Genomic DNA, 13,058 nt, shown 5'->3' on the forward strand with positions numbered 1-13,058 from the left:
ACTGAACTTTACTAGTGTAGCATTAGAAACCTTCTGGATGTTTGCTGGGATGAAGCCAGCTTTATTGAAACCAGCAAGGTTACACTGGTCACTGTGAGCAATAAAACCTCCAATAGCTGATCAATACGTTGATGATGACAATCCGGAGTCAAGAGGTCAACCAAAGGGAACCAGACTGACCACGAGGACTCCATCCTACTGGTTCATGTTCAGAGGATCAGAACCACGAGGACTCCATCCTACTGGTTCATGTTCCCAGGATCAGAACATTGTGATAACGTTTATAATAACTCTGTTGAAGATAGGTTTTCCTATATAGCGACCTGATATCAGACTGGTTTTCCTTTACTGATATCAGACTGGTTTTCCTTTACTGATATCAGACTGGTTTTCCTTTACTGATATCAGACTGGTTTTCCTTTACTGATATCAGACTGGTTTTCCTTTACTGATACCAGACTGGTTTTCCTTTACTGATACCAGACTGGTTTTCCTTTACTGATACCAGACTGGTTTTCCTTTACTGATACCAGACTGGTTTTCCTTTACTGATACCAGACTGGTTTTCCTTTACTGATACCAGACTGGTTTTCCTTTACTGATACCAGACTGGTTTTCCTTTACTGATACCAGACTGGTTTTCCTTTACTGATACCAGACTGGTTTTCCTTTACTGATACCAGACTGGTTTTCCTTTACTGATATCAGACTGGTTTTCCTTTACAGCGGCCAATATGAAATCATATGAAGGGTCCTTTGCACTTTGCAGCCTGGCTGATATCTTTTGGTGGGTTAAGGTTCGGACTCAAGTCTCACGTGAACCCCGGAGGTTTAAACCATTTCAATAGGGCTTAAGTGTGATATCTGCTCTAGAATGATCTCCACTTCACAACATATCAACTTTGATCAGCCTCAAAGTCTTTAAACGACAATCTGAACCAATCAGCTCTTGGTGTTCTCCGTTAGCCGAGTGCTCAGCCTGTGAGCTAATGAGCTAACAGTGACGAGTGTAGCGTAGCATCATGACTCAGACGGGCTTCTTCTCAGGTCAGATGTTTGTCTAAGCCCTGCCCACACATCAGTAACTATGACATCAGTGCTGGTTACCATAGTGACTGAATATGTGGAATTGAGCAACAAACAATTAAGGGTGTGTTTGCCATGTGATCAATATTATTGACTGATATTCAAGCTAGAAAGAAGAAAGTATCCTTTATTAATCCCCTTGGAGAAATTCTTCTCTGCATTTGACCCATCCCTGGATAGGGAGCAGTGGGCAGCCCTGAGAGGCGCCCAGTGAGCAGTTTGGGGGTTGGGTGTCTTGCTCAGGGACACTTCGACATGTGAGCTATGGGGGGACTGGGGATCGAGCCGACTACCTTGTGGTTGCGGGACGACCACTCATCCCTCTGAGCTACAGCCGCCCCAAAGCTGATGCAGATAACCGTGACGACACACATCTTGTTCAAGATGTATCGAGGATTCAGCCAATCAGAGGTCCCCACGACCATATATGGTATTGGAGAACTGTTTTTAACCTGAACTTTACAACGTCTCACCTGGGGACAGTGCCTGTCGTGTGACATCACACCGCAGGATCCAGGTGTGACACAAATATGTTATATTCTCTGACTGTCATGGATTCTCATGTCATTTCAAAATAAAAGTTCAACAGATATGCTGTGTGGTTGGTGACCTTCAGTCAAGACTCACCTGTGACAGGTGTACAGAAGCAGACTGTGACAGGTGCACAGAGGCAGACTCACCTGTGACAGGTATACAGAAGCAGACTGTGACAGGTGTACAGAGGCATACTCACCTGTGGCAGGTGTACAGAAGCAGACTGTGACAGGTGTACAGAGGCAGACTCACCTGTGACAGGTGTACAGAGGCATACTCACCTGTGGCAGGTGTACAGAAGCAGACTGTGACAGGTGTATAGAAGGAGACTGTGACAGGTGTACAGGAGCAGACTGTGACAGGTGTACAGGAGCAGACTGTGACAGGTGTACAGGAGCAGACTGTGACAGGTGTACAGGAGCAGACTCACCTGTGACAGGTGTGCAGAAGCAGACTCACCTGCGATAGGTGTGCAGAAGCAGACTGTGACAGGTGTACAGGAGCAGACTCACCTGTGACAGGTGTGCAGAAGCAGACTCACCTGTGACAGGTGTGCGGAAGCAGACTCACCTGCGACAGGTGTGCAGAAGCAGACTGTGACAGGTGTACAGAAGCAGACTGTGACAGGTGCACAGAGGCAGACTCACCTGTGACAGGTATACAGAAGCAGACTGTGACAGGTGTACAGAGGCATACTCACCTGTGGCAGGTGTACAGAAGCAGACTGTGACAGGTGTATAGAAGGAGACTGTGACAGGTGTACAGGAGCAGACTGTGACAGGTGTATAGAAGGAGACTGTGACAGGTGTACAGGAGCAGACTGTGACAGGTGTACAGGAGCAGACTGTGACAGGTGTACAGGAGCAGACTCACCTGTGACAGGTGTGCAGAAGCAGACTCACCTGCGACAGGTGTGCAGAAGCAGACTGTGACAGGTGTGCAGAAGCAGACTGTGACAGGTGTACAGGAGCAGACTCACCTGCGACAGGTGTGCAGAAGCAGACTGTGACAGCTGTACAGAAGCAGACTCACCTGCGACAAGTGTGCAGAAGCAGACTCACCTGCGACAGGTGTGCAGAAGCAGACTCACCTGCGACAGGTGTGCAGAAGCAGACTCACCTGCGACAGGTGTGCAGAAGCAGACTCACCTGCGACAGATGTACAGGAGCAGACTGTGGCAGGTGTACAGAAGCAGACTGCGACAGGTGTGCAAAAGCAGACTGTGACAGGTGTACAGAGGCAGACTCAGCCGTGACAGGTGTACAGAAGCAGACTCACCTGTGACAGGTGTACAGAAGCAGACTGTGACAGATGTACAGAAGCAGACTCACCTGTGACAGGTGTACAGAGGCCTTAGTTAACTCTAACTGACCACACGATCCAATGTTAGATGGCCGTTATGAACAGTTTCATCATGTTGAGGATATTTCAGCCGAATAGGTGACACTATGTGACATAAAGAAATGTAAGCAAACTTTAGCTTCTCAGTAAAATATGTTTTTTCCGTTCTTTTTATCCATCACATTGTAAAAAGACATACTTCGCCTTTTTGTTATACTGTACTTTTACTTATTTGTGTCTACACTATATCATTACTTTTTTGGGACTTTAAAAAAATATATACTTTGAACTTTATATTACATTATTATTATTATTATTATTATTATTATTATTATTATTATTATTATTAACATTATTCAGGGTTAGGGTTAGATTACATTTTTAGTATAATTCAGGGTTAGATTACATTATTATTATTCTAATTATTCAGGGTTAGGGTTAGATTACATTATTATTATTATTTTTATTATAACCCTTACCAACAGGTCAAACTGTTCTGTCCGTCAGTGTTTTCATCAACTCGTCGCGTCTCCTTTAAAAAGAGATCATCAGTTTAAAATGTCCCTTCTCCCCTCCTGTCCGCTGCTGCCGCACATGCGCACTGAGCGAAGCCGTGAACAGCTGATCCGCAGATGCACGAGGAGACAGGAAGAGGACAATAACGTGGAATAATAAAGTAAATAAAAGAGGGAATAAAGAGAAGAGAGAGTACCGGAGGAGGGATGAACCAGCTGGAGCGGTAAGACTCACATTCAGCCGGTGAATAAGCGTTAAACCCCCGGTGAATAACCGGTAAAGCCCCGGTACGAACCCGCAGCTAACAGCTAGCAGCTAACAGCTAGGTTAGTTCTGTTTTATTCATCTAATATTTGTTTGTTGTTGTTTTCATCAACTCGAACTATCGATCATCAGACCTCTAAATGAAGTCACCTGTTATGATGCTATAATAATAATGCTATAATGATGAATGCTATGAAACGTCAATGAATAAAACAATACAATAATATAATGATATGAAACGACAATGAATAAAACAATATAATAATGATAGGAAACATCAATGAATAAAACAATATAATAATTATTTGAAAAACATCACCGATTATAAACAATGTGGGGAGATGTTTCTACAGGTGTGTTCTCACCTGTTGGTTTTAACGTAGCAAGCAACATAAATACTGTAAAAATATAATAATAGATCAATCCATCAATCTATTGTCTTCCGCTTAGTCCGGGGTCTGGTCTCCTTACTCTATCTCTAAGAGTCCTACAGAGGAAACTCATCTCCTTACTCTATCTCTAAGAGTCCTACAGAGGAAACTCATCTCCTTACTCTATCTCTAAGAGTCCTACAGAGGAAACTCATCTCCTTACTCTATCTCTAAGAGTCCTACAGAGGAAACTCATCTCCTTACTCTATCTCTAAGAGTCCTACAGAGGAAACTCATCTCCTTACTCTATCTCTAAGAGTCCTACAGAGGAAACTCATCTCCTTACTCTATCTCGAAGAGTCCTACAGAGGAAACTCATCTCCTTACTCTATCTCTAAGAGTCCTATAGAGGAAACTCATCTCCTTACTCTATCTCTAATACTGAGTCCTACAGAGGAAACTCATCTCCTTACTCTATCTCTAATACTGAGCCCTACAGAGGAAACTCATCTCCTTACTCTATCTCCAAGAGTCCTACAGAGGAAACTCATCTCCTTATGCCTCTCTGTCTAAAGCAGAGAGGTGATCCTGACGTTCTCCACGTTCTCCACGTTCTCCGCCCCCCGGCTGCTCCTAGATATCCTGTCCATGAAGGTCAGGAACAGGACCGGTGATGAAGGTCAGCCTGGAGGAGGCCAACACCCACCAGGAACGTGTCTGACTTATTACCAGGATACGAACACAGCTCCTACTGCAGCACAGAGACCGGATGAACCGATGCAACCGGTCCGGCACCCCATACTCCCACAGCACCCCACCCCATACTCCCACAGCACCCCCTAATCCCACAGCACCCCACCCCATACTCCCACAGCACCCCATACTCCCACCCCACCCCATATTTCCACAGCACCCCATACTCCCACAGCACCCCACCCCATACTCCCACAGCACCCGACCCCATACTCGCACAGCATCCCATACTCGCACAGCATCCCATACTCCCACAGCACCCCATACTCCCACAGCACCCCATACTCCCACAGCACCCCACCCCTTACTCCCACAGCACCCCACCCCTTACTCCCACAGCACCCCATGCTCCCACAGCACCCCACCCCATACTCCCACAGCACCCCATACTCCCACAGCACCCCATACTCCCACAGCACCCCACACTCCCACAGCACCCCACCCCATACTCCCACAGCACCACATACTCCCACAGCACCACATACTCCCACAGCACTCCCCAGAAAACCCCCGAGGGACCCGGTCGAAAGCCTTCTCCAAGTCCACAAAGCCCATGTAGACTGGTTGGGCAAACAGGACCCCTCCAGTAGTCTCTGAGGGTAAAGAGCTGGTTCTCTCGGGCCTCCTCTCAGCACCCTGGAGCCTCCTCTCAGCACCCTGGAGCCTCCTCTCAGCACCCTGGAGCCTCCTCTCAGCACCCTGGCATAAGCTTTCCCCGGGAGGCTGAGCAGTGTGACACCCTGATGGTTCAGCACACTCTCTGGTCCCGGTTACTGATCAGCTGGTTAGAAAGAAAGAAAATAAAGAAACAGGCACTTTATTAGTCCCCTTGGGGAAATTCTTCTCTGCATTTGACCCATCCCTGGTTAGGGAGCAGTGTGCAGCCCTGAGAGGCGCCCGGGGAGCAGCCTCGAGGGACGCTTCGACATGTGAGCTATGGGGGACTGGGGATCGAACCGGGTACCTTGCGGTTTCGGGACCGCTCATCCCCCTGAGCTACAGCCGCCCCCAAAATGTATTATTTATTGCTTCCCTGTTTGTGTTTCAGTTCAAGAGACGAGGAGGACCAGGAAGAGACAGAGTGTCACCATGACAACAGTGACGGGACCAACAATAACAACAACAACAACCGACGCAAGGTGAGACTAACCCGTCTGTCTCTCACCTGAACACTAACCTGTCTGTCTCACCTGAACACTAACCTGTCTGTCTCTCACCTGAACACTAACCTGTCTGTCTCTCACCTGAACACTAACCTGTCTGTCTCACCTGAACACTAACCATCTGTCTCTCACCTGAACACTAACCTGTCTGTCTCTCACCTGAACACTAACCTGTCTGTCTCTCACCTGAACACTAACCTGTCTGTCTCTCACCTGAACACTAACCTGTCTGTCTCTCACCTGAACACTAACCTGTCTGTCTCACCTGAACACTAACCTGAACACTAACCTGTCTGTCTCACCTGAACACTAACCTGTCTGTCTCTCACCTGAACACTAACCAGTCTGTCTCACCTGAACACTAACCTGTCTGTCTCACCTGAGCACTAACCTGTCTGTCTCTCACCTGAACACTAACCTGTCTGTCTCTCACCTGAACACTAACCTGTCTGTCTCACCTGAGCACTAACCTGTCTGTCTCAGCTGAACACTAACCTGTCTGTCAATCACCCGAACACTAACCTGTCTGTCTCTCTGCAGACGGTTTGTCCAGGTGTAGGTGAACACCCCCTCCAGTATAACTACACCTTCTGGTACAGCAGAAGAACTCCGAGTCGTCCTGCGAGTTCTCAGAGTTACGAACAAAACATCCGACAGATCGGCAGCGTGGCGTCGGTACGAATGCTTACACGCTTACACGCTTACTTAGAAGAAAGAAAGAAAAGAAAGTATCCTTTATTAATCCCCTTGGGGAAATTCTTCTCTGCATTTGACCCATCCCTGGTTGGGGAGCGGTGCTCTGCCATGAGAGGCGCCCGGGGAGCAGCTAGGGGTTCAGTGTCTTGCTCGGGGACACTTCGACATGTGAGCTGTGGGGGGACTGGGGATCGAGCCGGGTACCTTGTGGTTGCGGGACGACCACTCATCCCCCTGAGCTACAGCCGCCCATGCTTACATGCTTGAGCTACATGCTTACACACATGTTTACACACTTACACGCTTACACACTTGCACACAAAGACACATTTAAAAATGAATTGTTCAGGTAAACGTTTGTGGGTTTTCAGCTTCTTTAATAAGACGGATCAATACTTGTCTGTGTTCAGGTGGAGCAGTTCTGGAGGTTTTACAGTCACCTAGTCAGACCAGGTGACCTGAGTGGACACAGTGACTTCCACCTGTTCAAGGAGGGAATCAAACCCATGTGGGAGGTAACAACACTCTTTGTCTACTTTAGTAATAATACAGTAATACTGTACTAACACTTTTAAAATACTGTGCTAATACTGCAGTATTACTGTTATAATACCAGTGTTTCCCCTACCGTTATAATAGGGGGGCGGGGTGCGGGGCGCCCCCCTGAAAAAACCCGCCGCCGCCCTGTATTTTTTTTTATAACGAAGTCATTTAAGGTTCTCTTTCCTATAGAACAGGTCATTAAACAGGTTATTAAACAAACTAAACGGCCGTATTTTATTGATCGTATCTACACGACAGCTTGTAGATACATGATCGCGTCTACTTCTCTGCTCAGTGTCGCACACGGCCGAGTTCCTCCCCGATGCGATGCACACAGGTGAGACACAGCGGACAGAGAGAGGCGAAAAATCGCGTGCTTTTCACAATGGGATTTGCTGCTTTAAGCTATCACTAGTTTAAGCTATCAACGCGATCACACCAGACTCGACTTTTAAAAGTGCAGCCGCTTCAAAAATGCCTTGGCAAAAACGCGCTGGGCAAAACAGCCCGATGCGCGTGTGGAGCGCCTGCATGCGCAACCGCAGTGACACGGCTCGTTCGTTAGAGCTGCGCCTGAGTCCAGAGAGAGCAGCGGCCGCAGCAGGAGGCGTTGACAATAAACTGCGATCATGTCAGACAGTTTTAGGCTGCCTTCAAAGTAAACACAGGAAGTCACAGAAAAAAATAGTTCCTGTTAGTTCCGATCTTTTGTCTACTTTTTACAGAGTTCAGCTAATTGTTTTCCACAATAAGATATTTACTAGTAACTAGTACTATGAGGTATTACTTTGTAGTACTGTGAGGTACCACTATGTAGTATGTCCGTCTGTCTGTCCGCCCCCCCCCCCGAAGCTGTAAACCGGATTGGCAGAAGAGTGACGGAGACACTCAAGGACACGTCAAGGACACTTCAACATGTGAACTATGAGGAGACCAGAGACACAACCGCTACCTTGTTGTTTCAGAGCAACCACTCGACCCATGAGCTACAGCCGCCCCATTTACTGTTAATATATAGTAGTTGTACTGTTAGTATATAGTAGTTAGAAAGCCCTCACCACTGCTAAATCTTCACACTATTCCAACCTAATCAACACTGGTACAGGCAACAGCAGAGTCCTCTTCTGAACAGTCAGCCACTTACTTCAGCCTCCTAAAACCCTCCCTCCAGATATCTCCACTGAACAGTGCACTGCCTTCCTGGACTTCTTCAGCTCTAAAATCAACACCATTCACCAACAACTGGCCTTATCTTGTACCTCCTCAAACAATCCACCCTGGATGATCACCACTGGCCTACCTCTCATCAGCTTCCTCTCCGACTTCACCTCAGTATCAGAACACACCATCTCGGAACTCATCCATGAAGCCAAAACCACCACCTGTCAGCTCGATCCTCTTCCCACCTCCCTTGTCAAAGCCTGTCTGCCATCCATTTCCCCCATGATCACCAACATAATTAACTCCTCTCTCACCACTGGTACTGTACCCCCCACTCTCAAACTGGCTGCCATCACACCTATCCTGAAAAAACCCGGTGCTGACCCGGCTGTCCTCAACAATTACCGGCCCATCTCCAACCTCCACTCCATCTCTAAAACACTTGAAAGGGTGGTTGCCGCACAATTACAGTCCCACCTTGACATAAACAACCTCCATGAACCATTCCAATCTGGCTTCCGTCCAAAACATAGCACTGAAACAGCCCTGGTCAAAATCACCAACGACCTCCTCCATGCAGCAGACTCCGGACTCCTTACAATTCTCATCCTCCTCGACCTCAGCGCAGCATTTGATACCATCTCGCACTCTCTGCTCCTGGACCGCCTGGCTGACATTGGAATCACTGGCGCTGCACTTTCTTGGTTCAAATCATATCTCACTGACCGCCAACAATTCGTGCAACTAAGGAACCACAAGTCTGGGTGTTTCGGGTGTTTCACTGGGAGTGCCCCAGGGGTCAGTCTTGGGTCCCCTTCTTTTCACCATTTACCTCCTCCCCCTGGGCACACTCCTCTGTCACCATGGGATCTATTTTCACTGCTACGCCGATGACACACAGGTCTACATCTCCTCTAAACCGACAGCTGCCATCCTTCCTACCTCCCTCACCACCTGCTTTGATGACATCCGGAGCTGGATAAGCAGGAACTTCCTAAAGCTAAACGGCAATAAAACTGAGGCCCTGCTCATCGGCTCCAAATCCATCATCACCAAATCCCTACACACCCCAGCTCCACCCATCATCATCGACGGATTCTCTGTACCCTTGTCCCCCCAAGTCAAGAGCCTCGGCGTCATTCTGGACAGCACCCTTTCATTTGCACCCCATATTCAAAACATCACCCAGACTGCATTTTTCCACCTCCACAACATCTCCAGACTCCGCCCATCACTGACCCAGTCCAGCACCGAAATCCTGGTCCACTCATTTGTCACATCCCGCATCGACTACTGCGATGCGCTCCTCACCGGACTCCCCATCCAACTCCAATCAACAGACTGCAAATCATTCAGAACTCAGCCGCCCGGATCATCACCTGTACCAAAGCATCGGCCCACATCACTCCTGTACTCATCCAACTTCACTGGCTCCCTGTACAATACGGCATCGACTACAAAAACCTTCTCCTCACCTATAAAGCTCTCCACAGTCTAGCCCCCACTTACTTGTTTTTATTTTGATGCTCTGTTTTACTGTTGTTTATATCTTTTATGCTTATCTTTTACCCTGTATTATTTTATTGTAATTGTAAGGTGACCTTGGGTGCCTTGAAAGGCGCTTCCAAATTTAATGTATTATTATTTACTTCTAATGCCAATATAGTGTAGTCATACTGATATAGTTTATACTGTCAATGTATTGTTCTCATACTGTTAAAATATTGTAGATGCACTGTTAATATATTACAAATGTATTATTATACTCAAGTTTTACTATTAATGTTTAACTTCTACTGTTCGCATATTGTTGTGTTTTGTCCCGCCTGTCTCTGTCTCACATGTCTGTGTCTCTGTCTCACCTGTCTCTGTCTTACTCACCTGTCTCTGTCTCACCTGTCTCTGTCTCACTCACCTGTCTCACTCACCTGTCTCCCATCTGTCTGTCCCCAGGATGATTCCAACCGCCTGGGGGGGAAGTGGATCATTCGTCTCCGTAAAGGTTTAGCCAGTCGATTCTGGGAGAACATCATACTGGCTATGCTGGGAGAGCAGTTCATGGTGGGAGAAGAGATCTGTGGAGCCGTGGTCTCCATACGCTTCCAGGTACTCCTGTAGTACCAGTGGTAAAACCACAGTGAAACCCTAACCCTGCCGGACTACCACCCTGCTGGACTACCACCCTGCCGGACTAACCCCCTACCGGACTAACCCTAACCCTACAGGACTACCACCCTGCCAGACTACCACCCTACAGGACTAACCCAACCCTACCGGACTAACCCTAACCCTACAGGACTACCACCCTGCCAGACTACCACCCTACAGGACTAACCCAACCCTACCGGACTAACACCCTACAGGACTAACAGACTAACACCCTACAGGACTAACACAACCCTAACCCTACAGGACTAACACCCTACAGCACTAACACCCTACAGGACTAACACCCTACAGGACTAACACCCTACAGCACTAACCCTAACCCTACAGGACTAACACCCTACAAGACTAACACCCTACAGGACTAACACCCTACAGGACTAGCCCCAACCCTACCGGACTAACACCCTACAGGACTAACAGACTAACACCCTACAGGACTAACACCCTACAGGACTAACAGACTAACACCCTACAGGACTAACACCCTACAGGACTAACAGACTAACACCCTACAGGACTAACACCCTACAGGACTAACACCCTACAGCACTAACCCTAACCCTACAGGACTAACACCCTACAGGACTAACACCCTACAGGACTAGCCCCAACCCTACCGGACTAACACCCTACAGGACTAACAGACTAACACCCTACAGCACTAACACCCTACAGCACTAACACCCTACAGGACTAACACCCTACAGGACTAACACCCTACAGCACTAACCCTAACCCTACAGGACTAACACCCTACAGGACTAACACCCTACAGGACTAACACCCTACAGGACTAACACCCTACAGGACTAACACCCTACAGGACTAACACCCTGCAGCACTAACCCTAACCCTATACCATATCCACTGCAGCTTCACTACAGCAGGGTTAGGGTCTGTGGAGCTGTGTTCTCGATACACTACACTCGATGACACTCTGCGGCATGTTTCATTCATCAGTGAAATACAGGATTCATGATTAACTGTAAAGAAGGTTTAGTCCTTAAAAGTCAGACCTGGTTCAGGCAACTAAATAAATCTGAGACCCGGCCTGTCCACCTGTCTACCTGTCTGTCTCTATCAGGAGGACATCTTGTCCATCTGGAACAGAACGTCCAACGACCAAACGACCACATCCAGAATCAGAGACACTCTGAGACGAGTTCTGAACCTTCCAGCCAACACGATCATGGAGTACAAGACCCACAACGACAGTCTCAGGTACTACTATGACTACTACTGTAAAATATCATCATGGAGTACAAGACCCACAACGACAGTCTCAGGTACTACTATGACTACTACTGTAAAATATCATCATGGAGTACAAGACCCACAACGACACAGATAGTTGTGGGTATCCCATCAGGACCCTGTATGCCATCAGGACCCTGTATCCTAATCTACAAAGAACTGAAGAACCAGTTTCAGAAGTAAAAACCTAACCCAGACTGTGTTAACTTACTCACTCTCTGTGTTTCAGGGACAACTCGAGCTTCAGAAACACCAAGATCTCTCTCTGAAGTGTGTGTGTGTGTGTGTGTGTGTGTGTGTGTGTGTGTGTGTGTGTGTGTGTGTGTGTGTGTGTGTGAGTGTAACGCGGACCAATAAACTGACTGACTGAAGTTGCACTGTTTTATTGATTGATTAGTGATCAGCATTATCTTCTCATTTGATACTGAATTGTACATTAAAACAGTATAACCAGCACAGTGAAACTAGTACAGTGAAACCAGTACAGTGAAACCAGCACAGTGAAACTAGTACAGTGAAACTAGTACAGTATAACCAGTACAGTATAACCAGTACAGTGAAACCAGCACAGTGAAACTAGTACAGTATAACCAGTACAGTGAAACTAGTACAGTATAACCAGTACAGTGAAACCAGCACAGTGAAACTAGTACAGTGAAACCAGCACAGTGAAACCAGTACAGTGAAACCAGCACAGTGAAACTAGTACAGTGAGTGGTGGCCTGCAGAGTTTGATCAGACTAAATGTGTTTGTGTTTTTGTTTTATTTGTTCAAATGAAAATATATTTTCTGTTAATTTCTCATTTTATCTTTTCCCATCTTATAATATAAGTACATCTTCAGTATTTTACGTTGTCGTACATCATCACTTAAGTGTTAAAAATACACCAACTAAGTCAGTACAGTTCTAAAGATACAAGACTAATTAAAGCCTCAAGCAGCATTGATCGAGCCCTGGCACCTTCACTTGCTGTACCCGGTTGACGCGACCTGGAACGAGTTAAACGATATTTCATGTGTGGAGCAGCGGCATACTCAAAACGATGACAATAGGCCAAGAATGCAGATATTGAGCGGTTAACCTGCAGCGCCCCCTAGTGTTTGAATATTATGAACACATTTGGGTATGTTAAGGGTTGTGATGTGGGTATATCCAACAAATCTGGTGATGATAGGCTAAGTGATTTGTAAATTATGCCTATTGAC

At 47.0% G+C, this 13,058-nt stretch overlaps 1 protein-coding gene across 1 annotated transcript; it reads left to right on the forward strand.

Annotated features, from left to right (window-relative positions):
- Positions 1-3,563: 3,563 nt before the first annotated feature.
- eif4e2rs1 (eukaryotic translation initiation factor 4E family member 2 related sequence 1) lies at positions 3,564-12,179 on the forward strand. Its single transcript, XM_079215480.1, has 7 exons — positions 3,564-3,700; positions 5,914-6,004; positions 6,569-6,703; positions 7,135-7,239; positions 10,382-10,534; positions 11,682-11,818; positions 12,081-12,179. The coding sequence occupies exons 1-7, from the start codon at positions 3,684-3,686 to the stop codon at positions 12,118-12,120; spliced, it is 678 nt and encodes a 225-aa protein (XP_079071606.1). The 5' UTR covers positions 3,564-3,683; the 3' UTR covers positions 12,121-12,179.
- The last annotated feature ends 879 nt before the right edge of the window (positions 12,180-13,058 follow it).

Source organism: Taurulus bubalis (assembly GCF_910589615.1).
Source record: "Taurulus bubalis genome assembly, chromosome: 3".
Classification (NCBI taxonomy): domain Eukaryota; kingdom Metazoa; phylum Chordata; class Actinopteri; order Perciformes; family Cottidae; genus Taurulus; species Taurulus bubalis.